This window comes from Varroa jacobsoni, unplaced genomic scaffold, assembly GCF_002532875.2.
Source record: "Varroa jacobsoni isolate VJ856 unplaced genomic scaffold, vjacob_1.0 scaffold_101, whole genome shotgun sequence".
NCBI lineage: Eukaryota > Metazoa > Arthropoda > Arachnida > Mesostigmata > Varroidae > Varroa > Varroa jacobsoni.
In genome coordinates this window covers 5,832-25,506 of record NW_019213003.1, presented here as the reverse complement: position 1 = coordinate 25,506, position 19,675 = coordinate 5,832, and the positions used below count along the sequence as shown (strand labels likewise).

Here is a 19,675-nt window from a genome sequence, read left to right as displayed (position 1 = left end):
GACAAAGCGGCGTCTGAAGAGTTCTCGTAAAACGAGAGTGCTTACGTGTGCTCCATTACATCAGTATTTCTTTTGTCGCTTAGGAAGACACCATGAGAATAGCAACAGTAAAAAAAAGGGGCAAGCACTGATATCTAATCAGTTATTATTTCTACAAAACGATACTAACGATAGAAACATTTCGAACAGGAATATATTGTATGTATATATGTGTATCTAGTAAAAACAACTGTATCGTATAAAACTAATATGTGTCTCATTTTTTTTGGATCTTCCCCGGCGTTTTCAATGTCTCGTATTATATATATATATTATATATTTATATGTATATGCTTTAAGAGCCTGAAAATTCAAATTGGCCGAGTTTTTTAGCTTAGCTCTTGCTTTAGGCAGATTTGGAAATGGGCCAGCGTCGAATCCCGTTACAGACTGAGAACTTTTCATAGGAAGTGACGAGACACGATTAGTAAAGGAAAGGCATTGCGTTCAAAATGTATTTCCGCATTATCTTTCTTTCAGATTTATTAGCCAATGAATGAAGATTCTAGAATCCATTTGCTCACAGTCAACTTGCTAAAGTAACATGAAAGTATAGGGATAGCCATAACAAACTTCCCGAAACGCAAAAAAACGAAGACGACAGACGCTATCAAAGACTTCGTATCGATTAAACAAAGCGCACTGAAAAAGAATGCTCAACTGGGCTGATGATACCATCGTCAACATCACAAGACAGACGATTCTTCGCATGCTTTAGGAACGCTGCCAGGACGGTATCGGAATAATAGAAAAGATAGGACACCCGAGGTAAGCGGACAAGGTAAAGTGACTTACATCATCATTACGATCATGCGGATCGACAACAAAGAAAGTGCAGTCTTCCTACCTTGTTTTGAATCGTTTCTGGATACGGCACTGCGCCAACCCTCATGCGGATAGACGCATCCGATAATATGACAGCGATAAACCGACTTTTTCGGTCTTGTACATCTCGGCCTTGAAAAGGTGACGTTATTGTAATTGAACATTTACACGCCGTAAAAATAGACTGATCAATTTTTTCAAGTTTTTTTTAGCCTGCTCAGGTTTGCACGAGAATATCAATAAGAAGACAGCAATGGAAGCTGACAGCTCATAACGTGTATCGTACGAAAACATTCACACTAATGACAATAGACGATACCGTTTACCGCCGTTCAAGCTCCGTTGCACATTGAATTTCAGTGTGAACTTTGACGAAGAAAAACTTCCGTCGACAGTCGTACACACAATTAAATTACAGCTGATTATTTATGAAATAATACGAATATGCTCACACACAAGCAGCATGACCTTCTTCCAATAGCGCATAATTAACTCTGAAGCTGCTGTATCGGACTGTGACGAAAGTTCAAACATAGTAAAAAAAAAGTCACCACGGATTACCAAACGTCTTTTTACTCACATAGAAAATACATACACTCTATAGCTCTACGATGTTAAGCGCTTGGCTGCACCAAGGCTTCCCCGCATGTGCTCCCTTAACTAGTGATTAGCAAAAAAAATGCTTCAACTTAGGGCAACTTAGCAATAGATTCTTACTAAACTCCGCCGGAGTTCAGATTCAGCCAAAGAGAAAATCTGATCTCGATTTAAAATGGCTGAAGTACACAAAATGAAGTAACCGTTGTTTGAGAAAATACGACTACCGAGAATGTGTATGCGTAATGGCGCGGATGTCGAAAATAGTAACACTAATAAAAAAATTAGGGTGACCGTTCTCTCCTCAGCTTGGCTCCGCTTCCAAAGCAGCAAGGTAATTTGCCGCTGTAGTAGGCGAGAGGGTCACTCTGGCTTCCCTGAGCACCTGCCTACTCAAGTGGTCCGTTCTGGAACCATTTGCAATTTCGTGCGGAGGGTCCTTCAAGCCGCTGCGGCCCCGAACGATGCATTGGGAACAGCGTCCTTGTACTACTTTATCTCTCATCGATGTGATCGGGAGGATGGGACGGTGAGTAGGTTTGGTAAGGCCTAGCTGTTGTTGTTGTTCCAGCTTTTCAACCCACACTCAAAGCGCAACTCTTTAAAGCTATTTATATTAACAACAAGTTAAAAAGGTTTTTACTTAGTCAAGGAAGATATTGATCATGTCCTAATAGAATTTTAGGTTTAAACATCAAATGTGAATACGGATGATCACATGATATCAATTATCCTGGCCAGACTTGATTTTACGAACGAAGCTAAAGGCAATATTTTCCCACCAGATCCTCTGTGTATAGAGCACTCTGGTAGGCACGAGCTCTCGTGCTGAATCAATACGTCCACAACTCTTTATATAGCTTGGCTCATTTTCGTAGCTCTACTGCGCTAAGCTGAGGATCCCTTGAAACAAATCATCGTATTGCTGACCATTAAGTTCGTAATAAGGCAACAATAAAAACAACTAAGCGCTGGCGTTGTCATAGACAAATACACATTGAGACGCTCGTTTCCATGCGGCAATAGATTCACAGGAAGGACGTCTAGTTAATATATATATAATCTAATGGGTATTAAAAACTTTTTGACCTTCAATTTTAGAATGACGAATGCTGAATTGATCGGATGACCTACTATGCATACCAGCACAGCGTACAGAATCGTCCTTAAGCTTACTTCGTTGATGTAACACTACTAGCAAATAGTCGTTCGTGGTACGCCGTAAAACTCTCAAGCTAACGTTAGGTACATTATTAGCATTACGGCCCGAATATCTCCGAACGTAGATGGTGTACAATATGAATTATATGGACATTGTTTTGCTATACGTAACCGTAATAACCAGTCATACGGTCAACTTATGTATGTACAGCGAAACCTGTAAAATTATCTGAGACTCTAGATACTTTATTAGCGTAAGATCTGTATGTATTACATATATATATATATATATATATATATATATATACTAAGAACAACCACTTAGTAGTTTATCTTGTGCTTTCTCTGGGCTAATAGAGACGACGGCCTACTGCAATTCTTTATACTGACTTAACGATCAACTAAAGTGAGAGTCATACATTCTGGATTGCATGAGAGGTTGATAAGGCATCCACAATAAATACTTCGGAACCCAAAAGAAGTCTTGTACAAGAAGCCTGTCGGAGACCATATAAGTAGTGACGGCCCGAGACACAAATATTTGTCTTACAAAACTAAATAAAGAAGCACTTCGTTTCAAGCTAGAGAAGGCCAGAGTTAATAGTAGACCTGAACGTAAAATTTCAAACGTTTATTTAGGCTATTCAATGACATTTATTAGTTAGCCTTTATCACGTTTTTTGATCAGTACGTACAAAGAATGACATCTGTGTCAGCTGCTTTGCTACTTACATTTATATTTCGTAATAAGCCCTATATATATAAGGCTTATTACGATTTGTACATACTTCAAGCAGTAAGAAATTATGTCACAGTTGTCCTAAGCAGCAACAGCGTACATTAGTGCTTTCGGAGTAAAGCGTTCCGAGAAGAACTTTTGATTCATATATACATATTTTTTAGTAAACAAAATCTTATTTTTAGCACGTTTTTTCATGGATAACACAAACGTCCGAAATGTACAAGAGGAATGACTCACAATTTTTTCTTAATTTGTAATTGAAACCAACTTTTTCAGGGGCCACTTTAAATAAAGTTGACTGATTCGCATCCGAGGAAACAGATAAAGGAGATAAATACACACATTTAATAAGGTATGCATAACTACATGTACACATTCCTGGTTGCTATATGTACACTCTGTATGTAGATCTAGGCCTCATCAGGTCGGGAGACCCACCTTCACGAGGTTGTTTTTGTTGAAGCTCAACTCCTGCGGGATGCTTGTACCCTGGTTGAGTTCGTTATGAAGTGTATCATCCGCGATTGCAAAGGTAGCCATATTTTTCTCGATTTGGCGCTATCAATCCACGAGAGAGTAACACCTTGCTGACGACACGAAGAACTGGGCCCGCCAATGTCACGTTTGGATGAGCATCTCACTCAAGACAGCGACCGACCTCATCGAGCAACATCAAAACGTGCCGACCAACAACACGCACAACAAAGCACGAATATCCGAGAGTGTATTGTTTTTAACAGCTAGATAAGTTACACGCTCTGCGAACGATTCTTGTAATCATCCACAACGCAACAAGGAAGCGCCTGCTCTTGATTTACTCTGTTTTACTTACTTTGCTTGTCGTTTCTCCAGTGCTTTTCACTTGTCATGGATTTCAGTTGGCTCAGTTACGCCACGTATTCTTAGGTAAGTATGTCTTTATTTTGGGCTACCTCACGAGTCACATTTTGAATTCACAATGGCTCTAGCGACACGTAAATATGCCTAACACGATTCTTCGTCCTTAGCATTCGTTAAGGGTGGGCCAGCAAGAAACGTGATAAGTATTGAACAAAGCTGCATTTTTATAGCGTTTACACTTCCTTTCTTCCGTGCTGCTGTAAGGAAGGCTTCGAACCGTCGATTAGGCGCCGAATGCTGCACTACTTGTAGTTCCTTTGCGCGGCCTGAGACCGCGTTGAAGTTCACCTCAATAGGGAAAGGGTGGTGGGGCGAGGGTAGTAAAAGAGAAGAACCTTCGCTCGACCTTTCTGAGTAAAAACGTTTCCCTTGGAGAGAACAATGTTCGTAAAGAGCAGACCAAATAAAATCCTGATGTGTTGAGTTGCCCTGGAAGCTCGTGCGGCTTCGTGGGGCGACGATGATTTTTCCTTCATACAATCTAATCAAACAACGAAGACGAACCGGGAAACGACGCTCCTTTCGGACTCTTCTATTTTTCACCGATCGAGTTGTTATCCGTGGAATCACCGTGCAAAATAAGACGCTTGGCAATCGTTCAGGATGAGAACACGTTCGTTGCTTAAAGCTAAGGTAGTATTTAGAGCACATACTGATTTGGATCTCTAGTAGACGAGGACCAGGGCTAACTGCTTCAGGTCCCACCAACGACATGTGCTACCTGATTAGTGTAAATAAAGGCAGTGATTTATTCTATTTATTGCAATTACTATTATTATTATATTGAGTTAAATGAATATTTAACGTTTAAAAAGTGTAAAACTACAATAATCGACTCATAATGAACTGTTGAACAACTATTTAAACGAATAAGATTTAACATGACTGTCAATGATTTGTCATAAAATCTTCCTAGCTTGTATAAAACTTCTGTTCGTTTCAAAATAAAACAGCCCTGCTGGTCTCCCCAGTGACATCTAATGATTGGTTACTACATAAGACCGCTACTTGATATATCAAGGAGTCTGAATGCCGATGCTTTTGCCAACTTGGTTAAATGACTCCTGAGGACAAGAATATTTGGACCACCGATGCCTCGAGATCCTTATGACGTGTGTTCAATCGCTGCTTTCTGTCAGTCCCGGGTGGGGTTGGGGGAGAAGGCGGGGGGGGGGGGGGGGTACAATTAGCCTTTAACCCGAGCTGTCTTCGCAAGTTGTCTAGCGCCTTATCAGATCTGTTAAACAATCACTTATATAGACTTCATTACGTTTACGACGCTATGATGAGTAATATCCAATACGGCCTTTCTTCTAACGCCAGCTAACGTGCTTATGTATTGCTATTGATTCAATACTACGCTAATGGACAAGCAGATTAACATCAACTACGACACAGATCTATCTTGCATAAAGGTGAGAGTGCCATTTGACGAAAAGCTTTCAAAGTAGCCTCAAAATCCGACTTCCAATACGACCAAAAATGGGTCACGCTGAGACAGTAATATCTAGCATCTATTATTTTCAGTTACTGCGTTGCTACTTTTTACTTTGACAGAAATTCCTGAAAGATTTTTTAGGTGGGATTATATTGTGGCATAACCCTATTTTCTGTGCCTATGAATTTTACCCTAATGCACAATGAATCCATCGCTGCACTTGTATCAGAGATACACACAAGCAAGGATTTTGTTATTGATACCAGTCAGATATACAAATCATACTAACAGAAATCAAACGTCTTCTCTGAGCTTTTGACCTTTTAAGGTGTTATATCTTAATTTATTTTAGGTTCATATTAAAATTTCTACTTTTTTCCAGTTAATATCTGTCACAACAATTAATATATAATACGTTGTCATCATTACTGTTATTATTTTTGGTTCACCAACTGTTTTTTCAAACTAGGTAGCATGTTGGATAATATTAGTCGTCTCGGGTCGGGTCGGCGTTGGTGCTGAGATGTGAAGATAAAGGCTACGCTAAAAATTGTTAAAAGGCCCATTTTCAGGCTTAAGGTTGAGCGTAACTTAGGGCAGACCGACTAAAAGAGGTTTGTGGAGGACCTCTGCTGTTTCCAATGAAAAAGACAATAACAAGCCATTGGAAAAAAATCGATTGGAAGTAGTGGACAGAAGAGATGTTGTCTCCCACAATGACATTAACCGATATGCCCAATTTAAATCAGAGAAAGTTATCTCTATCTTAGACCACCAAACTATTGTTTGCTTCAGTCTCCGTTGATGATGATAAATAAAGGAATGTAAAAATCAACTGCCGCAATCTTTCGTCTAGAAGCCGCAAAAGTTCAGTTTAGGCTTAAAAACGGTCAATTCTTTTTTAAAACGACCTAATATTATCCTGCACAGTATAAGCTAAGTACTGCAAGGTTTAAGCATAACGGAGGCATTAACTATTGCTTCAACGGGTGATTCCTTTCAGCATAATGTAAAAGGATGTCAGTGTGTACTCCTAAATTATTACATCTAGTACGGACGTTGCTCACTGTTTAGAGCTCTAGCCCTTAGAACGTGATGATATGTTTCAAACATGAATGAAATTGATATATTTATTCTCACGTTTAGTAGAAAGAGATTGTGCTGTTACATGGATTACAATGGCCAGACCTGCACAATTTGGCTAGAAAGCCAACTTTAGTGTACAGTAAACAAATATATTTCTATAAAATGCTTCTTTTTCTTAAAATAAATAACTCTGATACAGTTAGGGTGGCCTTGTTCGCCTAAACAAAGAACGTCTTGCTGAACAGTTCAATTTCATATGGCTAAATGGGCAAAGTCACTTTTTCGATTATCTTGTTGAGTTTGTCCATCGAAGTTACGGGGTTTGTCGTTTCAATTAAAGTTACTAAATATCACGTATAAACACTGGGCTGAAATTTACTGACCCCGTCAGTGCTATTTGGTCTCGAATGATGTCGCACTATTTTGCAATAGGCACTGTAGATCCATCGCGTATACGTTGACGTAAAGTGACGTTTTTGTTATAATAGGACATATATACATGGACACAATGTATCAATTCGGTTGTAATCAAAGAGGGTTATGATCCCAAACATGTATTTTTGTCTTACCTCGAAAGCAGCCTACTGATGCTACTAAACCATGTTCACAGTGTGATCTGAGAACACCGCCTTGTTAAAAATAACTTCAAACTTTTTGTGTACAGTTACTTCTTTGATAGCCTGTTTACGTCGAAAGTAAACAGTTCTAGCGCCAGAAGCAGCCGTGGAGGACAAAGTATTTTAAGACGTATACCCTCATTTTGGCTCATTTTATTTAGTACACATCAAAAGAAATTTCTTCGAAAGAAAAGTATAAAGATAGCCAATTGTTCTGAAGATCCCGTGTGAGGAATGGACACGGAAGAGGGCCTAGGCATAAACTGTCTGTGTTTCGAGCATTATGTCTGGTATTGTCTGGCTGTCCTAGCGTCAACTCTAAATGACCCCAAGGGCTCTAGCGGCTCATCTAGATCAAAATGTGTCGATCTTGACCATAAAGGGTTGGTACGACAAGCATTAAACGCTCCCATGAGATGCTATATCAAGAGTAATGTAGAAGAAAAAATTACCTATATTAAGCGCAAGTAACAGATTAAGACGCACTATGCGTAGGGCACAGTGCAGTTAGGTGCAAGGACTCCGTTTTATTCTCTCTCTTGAAGCTGTCTGCTAATAGACCGCGTTTTTTAAAACCATGTTGCTTAATGTCAAGTAGTTAGTTAAATTTTAGGAAGTTATAAATGGACATAAGAGGGATATAAACGACAACTACATTTTGTATCAGGAGACACAGCAGACAGCTTTGAACACCACGCTTGCAGTTTTACGCTGACTAAAGCGATCTCGTTCATGAATCATTGTCACAATAGATGTTCAAAACATTCAACCAACTATTTCATTTTCAAACCTATTTGTCAAGATAACAATAATAAACAATGGTATCGCAAGCTAACAAGCGGCTTTCTTTAAACAGGTCGGCAGTACTTCATCGGGAGTTATATCGAGCTGCATTGACGTTTAATTCCACGAACTTTTTTATCGACGAGGAGTCACCAAACTCAGTGTCCTTCATCAAAGCCCGCATTAGCTTACACAGGTGGGTTGTAAGCTGCTATTGTTGCTTAGCTATACTTACATAGGCTTGACATATCTCGTTTTGGAGCAGCTTTATTAAGGCCTTGATAGTCGCAGGCCTGTCGCCTCAATCTTCATCCTCACCCCTAATGGAAATCCGAGCGTTACGAACATTTTGAGATCCACGTTGCATGATGCATATATGAGCATGTCACCCGATGGTTTCAAGCTGACGTCTTACCTACGTGGAGCCTAGTTTAAGCGTCACCAGTAAACTTTCCCATGGTCGTAGAGGTAACGAAGAGCGTTAAAGCAATTGATCAAGTAAATGACACTATTTAAAAAAGTGCGGTATTGATTCGTACTGGAGCTGGCGGAGAGGGAGAGAGAAAGAGAGAGAAGAGTCGCAGGAAATTTGTGAGCTCCAAAGTGACACTTTATAATCGACTCCTGTATAGCATGTTGAACGAAGTTGTCCTCTGGAATAAATAGTGGAATATACACTTATATAAAACGTGTCCATTTCGTTCGATCAGTATTTGAAGCTAACGTAAAGAAGCCAAATATCGCTGAGTGAACACAGCTTTCAAAGGTCATGCTTGGAAAAAAATCTATGAAGGCTTGCTTATTTTATAATTTACAACATTTTCAAATAATCGAATGAATTTAGGTCTTGAAAATACTTTTTATACATTAAGCATCTGTAAATGAAGCTACAAATATACTTGAAATACTTCGCTGTGTACGAAAAAAACTTATTCACCGTGGATACAACCTATTATAATTTCTGTTTCGAAAATTTTGATAAAATCGTTTATTTTGTGGGCTTTTGCGTCGACGTTCGAGACGCCTGCGGCAAGAAACCCCGACCTAATTCTAACAGGTACAATCTAGTATTCCTTATCTGTTGATGGATGAAGTGGATCTGCAAAGGTCCACGTGCAAATGAACAAGTTTGTGTCTGGTCGCCAACATACCCAATGTCTAGAATTGCTCAAAGGCGTCTTATCTTAATACATCTGAAAACTTTAACCTGTTGCAGTAACTTGGTCTTTTGCTATCGCACAACATTACCTAGACGTTACGTCCACGCTGGGCCAGCTAAAAGAAGCTGCAAATAACGTATTTTACTGAAGAGCTGCGGACGCACCTCAATCACAGCAACGATGATCATCGCTGTCCACTAGAAGCGCTTAATTTATCGTGAACACATATTAAATGGAGGACCCAGGAACAAAGTTCCAGGCAGCTGCTGAATAAAACCAGACGGATTTTATGCTGTCGGCGATAGTCAATTATAGAGAAGGACCATAGCATTAAGTGTTAATAGAGGTAACTAATTTCAACCAAGTCATAGTAATCGATTCAGCTTCTATAAACTCCTACTATGTAGCGACTGAGGAACAAAATCAAAAGAACGCGATGATCTTGATCCGGATTTTAACAGCCGCATTTATATAGCTTCTCTTCGACCATCGTGTTAATTAAAATCAACTGGGGCTCTTTGCACCTAAACTATTAATAATTCTCATTCAACACACCTTCTTTACTACTAAAAACGCTATTACAAAAAAATCGCTGAAAAATCCGGCTTCAGCTTGGAGAAGATTTGCAAACACAATAATTGAAAATCAATAAACGAAAGTCGAGTGTGGCTATACTCACTGCCTTCAATATACACATGATACGTATAGAAATATGAGAACGATGTTTGTGAAGTAATTAATTACACGCAAAAAAAAATTTAAGGATTAGACCAAGAAATGATTGAACCTTCTCGAAGTAACAACATTTTAATGATTAGGTATAATAGTCTCTGAACTTGTTTTTGTTAACTTTTTATAAGCAGAGGTCATGGGAGCAAATCTGTAATTTTCAGATACGATGAAACTGTTTTTAGTGTTAACTATATTTCAATATCGATTCTTTAAGCTCGCGCAAACATTTTTAAACCTACTGAAACGACAAGTTTCAACTGAGATATAATTAAGTGAATACGAATTAAATAAAATGTATCAGCCGTTGTGATTAACCTAGCTTCTGATTGTATATAATAAGAGATATATCGTTCGCGTTACCAAATCGTCTCCTAGACTCCATTAGTTTACACGCAATTGCGCACAGATTTAACTATTTACGTTTTTACATGTGACCTAGAGCAACTATTCCGCCAAGTTACGGGACTTGGCTTACTATATTCCATGCAGACGCGTCTTTAGACCCGGAAGGAATAGTACGCGTTCCAGCCCTTTACATCAAGCATCCACGCTGCCTCCGAAGATGTATCAGTTCTTATTCTGGATACAAAAGTGTGACTATGAAGCGAAAAAATTTCCCAGCTTTCCTAGGAGATCATCTCCATAATATACAACCAACGTACTTGTTACGAGGTCGTAGGGAGATATACGTTGTTGTAGTCTTGTTAATCGCTTCTGGATCAGTTTCTTTGCCATATGAGTTAGTAGGCCGGCTTCTACTTTTTTTTTTCTTTGTATTGTACATTACATTTTTCTTGGTACCGTCTCACAGTTCCGCCTATCATTAGTCGGAAGCCTTCTGACATCTCAGACGATTGTATTTGCTCCACCTTTTTTACAGGCGCTGACCGATGTTATTTGCCAATGAAAAGGGGCATTTCCAAAATACATTTATGTCACCCGTAGAGGCGGGAGCTTCTTAACGCCGATAGCGTTTGCACAATGCAGAGTAAGAGACTCGTTACATTAATTAGTGACTTTCTTTACGTTGCTTCCGATTTGACTTTAAATAGTACGCGGTTGATAAAACGGCGACCAATAAAGCCCAGCCCACACTCACTGCTTCTCCGATGACGACTTAGAAGATCAATATACGATTGATTTCAAGTGAATTTAGCTTGTGCTTTTGTACGGAAAAGAACAAACACAGGCTGTTCAGAAATAAAACATTGCTGCACCGGAAAGGTTCTGTTTTTAGGGAACTCAGTAACACACTCGTTTATCGTAGCGGTGACTCAGACAGTTTGAACGGGGCACCAAAACAGTACGCCTGCGGTAGGTCACGATTCCTACGCATCCAAGTACAATGACGAAGATAGATGACTGAACCATCCATAGCACTCCCTAGTAAACAAGCACCAGATTTTTCTAGTCGATCTAGTTCTCCACGTTCTTTGTATGAGCATGTATGTCGGACACAACTAGTTATTCGGAATCATTCGACTGCCGCTTAGCCAGTAGCGGTATTCTGAAGTAGTTAATGTTTCTCTGTGAAAAAATGGTTGTCAATAGAATTGTATACATTTCAGAACCATTGTTCCATCAAAAATAGCCGAACATTGATTCGGATCTCTAAGCAGAACCCAAAGCAAAAAAACAAAAAAAAGTTTACCAGAATGTATCTTGCCCGTTAATCTTCTAGCTGATTTAGTTTCTGTATTAAAATAGATAGAAGAAGAAGAAGCAAGAAAAAAACGACGTCGCTCGTAAGCACAGTTAACTTACATAGACAAGGTCAACACAGAAAGTTAGATGAAACGATGTCTCTCTCGATCGGGTAACTTGCAGTTGATGAAAACTGTACGAATCCAGATGGACCACGGATAGCCACCGGTATTGTACGTTATATATAAAAAAGTTTCGCAACTTTCCGAAAAAAAAAAAACTCAAGCTGCTATCTAATTAACTGCAATGGACGACGGTCGTTAGAGGGCGATTAATTGTGAGTCCTAAAACAGACAATGAAGAATAGAAATCAACAACGCTATTGACGCTAACAATAATAATAAGGCTAAAATCTCTACTAATGAGACCGTCCTTCAGCAGCACATATCAGGGGATTGATGGCGTAGTATAAACAACACACTGCGTGTCTATAAATGCGTATACGCTATGTGGATCAGGCAAGATCAGGCAGAAGAGGAAACTAAGTAAGCGTAATATACGCGTTGATTAAATGCTTGTTAAGTTTTTGTCAGTTATATTAAGCCAAGGGCTGAAATAAGTATTTGTAGATGTTTACCCAACGATGATTGGGACTGCACTTGTTACACGTGTACGTACACGTACAAATAAAAGTTAATATAGGTAATCTGCACGACGCAATGACGAGGCGGTGCCAAGCATTCCTGATAAGTGATTACTTTCTATAAATCCCTACATTTAGTCTGTCTTTCTACAATAATTATAGGAAGTAGCCATACGAGCCTCTAACCGCTGTGTTCATTTCAGCTTATTTAATAGGGTCCACGTACAAATATTGTAAAGTACGCTATAATAGAAAATAGACGAACTATTAACCATATATGATTATCTATATTTATATATATATATATGTATATAATTCGATAAACACTTAGCCATAAATTAGATTATCGATATGCAGAGGAACGATGGACAATGTTAGAACGTAATACGCCGTGCCCAGTTTGCTGGAGTACAACGTAGTATATCGTATACGTAAGGGGAATGTGTCAATTTTCGATAAGATAAGCGTTCGCCTTCATAAGTTCGACTTGCTGTGTTAACTGGCGTTCTATGCAATCACGTTATACGCGTCTTTGTTATGCCCCATTTGTTTGATGTGGCCTCAGACAGTATAATCTAGTTAGACGGTATAATCCGATTTTTACGTTCTAGACAAGTGCCATGCGTATAAATGCGGAGTAAGAGATTATGGCGAGAAGCCTTTAGAAGGCTGACAGATGTCCCTATCGCACCTGCAGAACATAAGCCGTCTATAACTTATGATTTTGAAGAATTCCTCATTATTTCTGTACATGATCCTTTCCTTTTTCGGAACGTCAAATCCGTAAACATCACTAAACTACGCCAATCACATACAAGAATCATTTCGAGACGTACGTTAGATGTATTAGATCAAGCTAGTACATTTGCAGGAAGCAATTTAAGCATGTGTTATTATGCTTTCATTAATGATACTGTAGCCGCAGGCCGCTGGTTAGGCACCATGGGTAGTTAGCTAGTAATTTCGAGAACTTCGGCACCGCAAGAGCTTGTTGCCGAAGAATATAATAATACATTGATGATCAATGCGCCGCGGTTTTTAGCTCTATAGCCAACAAACTATTATATTACTATATACCTAATTAACTAGAGTCACCGAAAGCATCTATCGTGATATCTCAGTAACAAAATTTTGTCCTGCTTAAAGCCGAGTTAAGATTTTTGTTATTACTTACTATTTTAATACTTGGTTTTGCGCTCTCCTCCGTTGATCAGGACGAAATAAAGATACGTGAAACGGCACTTTCTAATTTATTAGAGAAGCCCTTGTAGCGATACAAAATGCTAGCCGCGATACTCTCATGATTTGATTTGATTTTAGGACGATACACATTGGAGATGTGCACCAAACGTAATTATCCGATCTGTGAAGGGAATGAGTGTCCTTCGTAGTGAAGAAATTAATTATTTTTATATCACAGTATCTGAACTTATGAAGAAAATAAGCGTAGAACAACTAGCCTTCACTGACTGGTCACTCGCTGTATACGTTACTCGAAAGGGTAAATGCTTCCTCAATTGGTCTCTAGTTTTTACCGACATTGCTCTCAGTCAATATTATACACATGGTTGGTATAATGAATAACGACCTTAATGACCAGGTCACCTTTGCTGGAACTGCTGCCTTATTTTTCTATTGCTCGTTTTCGATTACTTGTTCTCTTTGTCCCTTTATAGTTTTGTTATATCAAAAAAACAGGCCAAAGAAACGCAAGATCAATCTATCTCAATCTGTTCCACATAAGTAGCTTGGATGGATGGGTACGTTAGTCTGCTCGACACATTCATTCAATTTCCGTCAAGAAAAATCTTATAAAAATGATTTCTCCTTGAATGCAGTGATATTTTACGCCGATGGAAATATTCATGAGGCCTATGTATGGTATATTATTATTAGATCTGATACAGATATTTGCTGGGACCCGTGTTGTACTGCATTGCGAGGAAGAGATGATCTCTAGCCTTATCTCAGTTAAAGAGGTACTCGTCGAAGTTACTGTTTTATTTCATTCATTATGTCGTATGCACATTTATGCTAGTGAAAATCACAGCACGAAGTCAGACATACACTGACCATAAGCGATTGTAATGAAAAAACGCTTAAAATGCAGGCGTGAATTCCGACATGTTGTTCCTTGGTGTCCTTAGCTCACATCAATCTGACTTCGTTCGTTCTTCCCATCACCCGGTTCATGACGCTACGTCCAGTTCGTGTCACACAGATTCGTCTTCAGAGCGTAAACTTAGATAGACACTTTATTGACCAATGTGTGTGGATTTTAACTTACCTTTTACTACCAACGCACATTCTGATAGCTGTGCCAGCTTGAGTACATAACGAGATCCGTCTGAGGTTAGCTAGCACCCCTGAATCATCAGCGAGATCTATCTGTTCTGTTCTCTTTGAGAATTTTGCCCCTAATCGAGGTTTTTTGTCTGCCATAACCGGTTTAATAAATAAATATTAGTCATAGCCACATAAATCGTAGAAAACACTAAATAATTAGTTGTCGGAATGTTTTGACTCACCGAACTTCATTAATCTCGTTATACAACACATAACAGCACCAATGTACTTAGATGTGGTTTAAAACTGAACTCAATTTAAATAGCAGTTTTTTTTATATAATTTGCTAGTGCTCGACAAAAATTACTGTTTCAAAGTATACCTTCCTAAATAGGTGGCTAGAAGGCTAGACTTTGTTAAAAAGGCGCCGTTTTCACCTTCAACAAGCTATGTTCTTAAATTCATATATAGCATTTTACCTAAGCCCGAATTTTCCTAAATTGTCTAATAAAGAAGTTAATTAAGTTAATCAATTCGGGGTCAACCATGTATTTCCCACCTGTCTTGAAGCATTGCGTCCTGCCTGATTTTCAACTTGTCCCTTGTATTAGATCTAGCTCTTTTTATCTATTCGAGGCACTCTCTCTTTTTCAATACCTCTGCTGCGGTTGCTACCCCAGTCTTTCAACCACCCTTCACGCTGCACATGAAGCTCGAAGGCTGTTGTCCTGAAGAATTCAGCCTCTTCGGTCAAAAGCTCGGGTCTTCTTTGTTTTCACCTTCCTACATGCTGCGCTCGGACAGGTGTCGGCCAAAGTGGTAAGGTGCGAGCTAGGTCATCTGTCCCCGGGTCATGATAAATGCAAGCCTTTGACGGCACCTGGCCGATTCTAAAAAGATAAAAGTGCTTGATTTTTCCACCCAAGCGGCCCAGCCTTTTTGCTTCAGGGCTGCCTGTTGAGATGGCCGTCGATTCTCGCAACCACTGTTCTATAATGGTGTCTCTTTCCGCTTGTTTCTTGACCAAACGATATGCTTGTAAAGTGAGAAATGCAGTCCTTCTTTGAGTCTTGTGAAGTAAATTCCCGCTCTTCTTGGTATTTGATGGGAGTCCGGTTTCTAGGGCAAACCTGGCGTAAGCAGTGATAGCTGAATCATGGGTGTATCTATTTATCTCTACTGCCTTAGCAAGGCTCTGGAGACAGAGACTATCGTATATTTTACGACAGCGAGCCAAGAACGTATCTTTGTGGGATACCCGCCTTTACTTACAAGCAAGTGCTCGTACTCATGATTTTCCTGTACTGTAGATAATTAAGTATTATGCGCACCAGGTCTAGAGGGTTTTTTCCTTATCATGGTGTCCATGCTGTACTGTCGAGAGCCCCGATCTATGCTTCCTAAAGGCGTACTGCATATTAGAGGGCAAAAACAGACTATTATCATATTGCACTAGTGTTATATATGTATTATGTCAAATATATATAACACTAATGCTGAAAAGGCAAATCGTTTGCTATCTTCTATGCACTTTGGCATCAACGCTGTTTCCACTTTGTCTTAGTTGTTGGGCAGTCTATCAATGCAGTCTAACCTCCTTGAGAATTTTTCTCGCTATTTCTACGGAGTCTTCCGAAAACTCTTTGAAGAGACTTTCAACCGCTCTGAGGCAATGCCGTCCGAACCAGATCTGTCTCATTTTAATTTGCCTGGCAGCATTTATTACCTTATTGATTACGATCGTCCTATTTCTCGAATCAGGACTTGTTTAGTTATATGACTCACGTCGTCCTCGTGAAATCCCCAAGAAGCTCTCGTGCTGAGAAAAACGTCTACCTCTGCAGACGTGCCCTTTTAGTATAAGCAACGGCTGTATTTTTCCGCCAGTATTTTGGATAGCCCTGGAATACGTTCGGGGCATTTTCTTTCAACATGATACAGCTAATGTTGACGAAATCCGGTTATTTTCACTATTACCACTCTATCAACAACGGGAAGATAGAAATGGCACCGCATATTGACAACAAAAAAAAATCGTACGGCGATCAAAAGCAGAGTAAATTGTACGACAGCATTGCAAAGTACCAGACGTTTTCCTTGTTCATGGCCATTTAGTGTTATAGCTACTTACGACGATGGCATCGTCGACAATAAACATATGTTGCGTAAATCTAGAGCAAAAATAATATGATACATTTTATTTTTACCTCTAATTTTCTTTCTTTATTCTAACGCTTAGAAAAATAAAAGTTTCATAGGGTCATCATGCCATCTTTGACGTAGCGGTAACGTACCGGTAATGAACAGCGTCTTTAATGCAGCAAGTCTCGTTCCATTGTTTCGAGTATATATATGTATATATATATATATATAAAGTTTAAAAAAATCTATCGTTTAAGTATAATTTTTGTGAGTGGATTGTCACAAATCAGAGTAATTACGTATGGAACTTTTATCTATCTAAAAATCCTTCAATTTATTTTACGCTTCAGTCTTCCAGATGAAAAGTATTTCAGCACTAGCGACGTTGGAACGACATACGCTTCACATGATTTTCCGTTCGCTGGTTGTTTTCTCGAAGTTACACAAATACCTTCAGGGAAGAAATATCGATGGATAAATCTCTTTGCTCGGCGTTTCCAGTATGCGGTGTATGTGAAGAAGTAAATCAATGCAGGACGCGATCACCAGATGATAAAAAGAAAATCTGCCCAGACTTTCTCGTCGCTTCGTTCGTGCCAAACTTCAGCAACCCAACCTGAAACTGTGTATGTCAAATAATAAGCGTATCCAGAGTCAATGGCACTCGAAATTGGGTATGATATATGCTGCTTCATGTTGGTTCAAAGGTAATATACGCGTTGCGTTTAGAAGCCAACAATGTCTTTCGTCACCTATTATCTATGAGCCCTCATTCATTCAAAACTAAGTAGGTAACAATAGATGTTGATAATAATTATTATAATAGTTTGTTTATGACCATTTGTTTATGAAATACATATCTCTACACGATACGAGGAGGAGCAGTTTATTCAATCCTCCATCTTCATCGAGGTTCCTGACATCCGAAGACCAACGGTTCTTCAAAATTCTGAAACTACTCAAATTTGCCGTTAGTATAAACGTTAACGGTTTTCCTGAGCATCGATGTATCGGCATTGAAATGTAAAATTTGATAACCGTACATCAAGAAGCCCCCTCGAGATATCTCCAATTGACAAGAAATCGTCCAACACAAATAGCTAATTTATTGCTATGAAGCTATCACTTGAAATAGAGCTGCGGGTTGACTGTTACGGAAACTTCGATTATATTGAATAGAATAGTTAAAAAAAAGCCCACGAAAATCACTTTGATTGGAAATCAGATATGTAAACATAGGCATACGCGACAAGCTCAGTCTATTATTATTATTATTAGGTACATACGAAACGAAGTTGTCACGCTATAAAACCAACATGCCCAGTACAGCATTTTTCTTACCCAATACCTTATAGATTCAGTTCTATTTATGTTATACCCCATTCGTGTTTACTGATGGCTGTTATTTTTACAAAATCGAAATAGATAAACCGACAATATTAGTTGGGTTAATCATTGCAAAGCATGATGTTGTTTGTTTCAAGCTAAACAACGAATGAGGTAAAATAAGGATGACTCTCTTTGATCTGGAGCGCGGGAAAACTGGGTGGAAACGAAATCCGACCCTATTCGGTATTCGGGTCAAGCATGGACGCCCAGCAACAACCCTGTTCAAGGTCACGACTTCCTTCTGTGTTTTGTGGGTTGTCACTTACTTCACCCAGTTCCTCTGCATTTCTTCTACTCGATGTACGAGAAAAGAAATACAACGATTTTATTATGTAGATTTATTTCACCAAGCACAAGACTCCCAGAGGAGGTCGTTTTGTTCACTTAGAAGGTGATAAGAGGGTAGAGACAGGAGTCTTATCAGCAGATTACAAAGGTAAGAAAATTAAATCAGTGCAGTTTTTGGAGCTGCGGTTGGATCTCTTTCGCTCAATTCAAATAGCCCAATTCAATTCCTCATATCCGCCAAACTGCACGAGCTTCAGACCGAAGACAAAGTGAATCGATAACCATCGCCATAATGCTTACAGCTCATCGATCATCGTCCATAGCAGACGTGACCACTACAAGCGGCAGCGCGAAGAGCGCGGTCTTCGCGCAGCCTCAGTCGATGATAGTTGTCAAGTTCTTCGCTACTGTCGCCGCTATATCCAGAAAGATATTAATAATTTTTATTGCATTTTCTTTTATCAGGACCAGTTAACGACGGATATAGCGAATGGGCTAGGTGACGCCGATACGATCGTTCACTGCTCATAAACGTGAATGCATGTACCAGTTTGCGAGACCCCACTGGACGATAAGACACTATTTGTGCGTATGTGAAGAAACACAGTCCGGGGGGCATAGAATAGCATACCAAGGTGATGGACGTTAGTCGCCTGTCGTGTCGCTGGTGATCGTGTCTGTTGTCAGCTGAGAGGTCGTCTGGAGGCCATTTTCGTGACCGACACACACGAACGAAATGGAAATGCTCTGCTGAGTTTTCCGCCTATAAAAATTCACGCATCGAATTCCGCCGAAAAGGCCGCTTCTTCCTTCCATGCTCGGCTGTGAATGAAGCGACCTAACACGATATTATTGGTCGTCTACCGAGCGGCGCCACACTTCCACACTTTATGAAACGATAATTAGTAGAAGATAATAAATAGTAATATCAAGCCGTATCAATATATTATACTATAGCATAGCACTGGCGACCTTCTCTGTAACTAGATTCGCTACTGGCTGCATCAGATACGCGTGGCTCAGTTGCATAACCTTCAGCATTGAGTTCCTCCATAGCCCTTTCGTCTGTCTATTATTTGTTACCCGTAAAGACAGAGCGCAGTGGAGCGAGGGTGTGAACTTCATCAAGTGGCCCATGTAAACAGAACAGTTAAACGCACACCTCAAGGAATCGTTCATGCAGAACTCATAGAGGTGGTAAGG

At 39.5% G+C, this 19,675-nt stretch overlaps 1 protein-coding gene and 1 long non-coding RNA gene across 6 annotated transcripts in view; one reads left to right on the top strand and one right to left on the bottom strand.

Moving 5' to 3' along the window:
* Window positions 1–4,498, bottom strand: part of LOC111265132 (adipokinetic hormone/corazonin-related peptide receptor variant I) — a 36,206-nt gene extending 31,708 nt beyond the window's left edge. For 2 of the 5 annotated variants that reach the window (XM_086970303.1, XM_086970310.1), the window contains exon 1: window positions 4,197–4,498. Coding sequence is in view for 1 of the 5 variants with exons in the window: in XM_086970293.1 (XP_086826419.1) it covers window positions 3,803–3,904 (102 nt within the window). In the remaining 4 variants the exon portion in view is untranslated. Of the gene's footprint in view, window positions 1–3,802 lie in introns of all 5 variants that reach the window. The other 3 variants (XM_086970311.1, XM_086970298.1, XM_086970293.1) reach the window with 2 other exon arrangements.
* Window positions 4,499–4,593: 95 nt separating this feature from the next.
* On the top strand, window positions 4,594–17,982 carry LOC111265064 (uncharacterized). The gene is made up of 3 exons (XR_002683251.2): window positions 4,594–4,897; window positions 8,262–8,384; window positions 17,146–17,982. It is a non-coding gene; the product is annotated as an uncharacterized LOC111265064 (long non-coding RNA).
* Window positions 17,983–19,675: the final 1,693 nt, after the last annotated feature.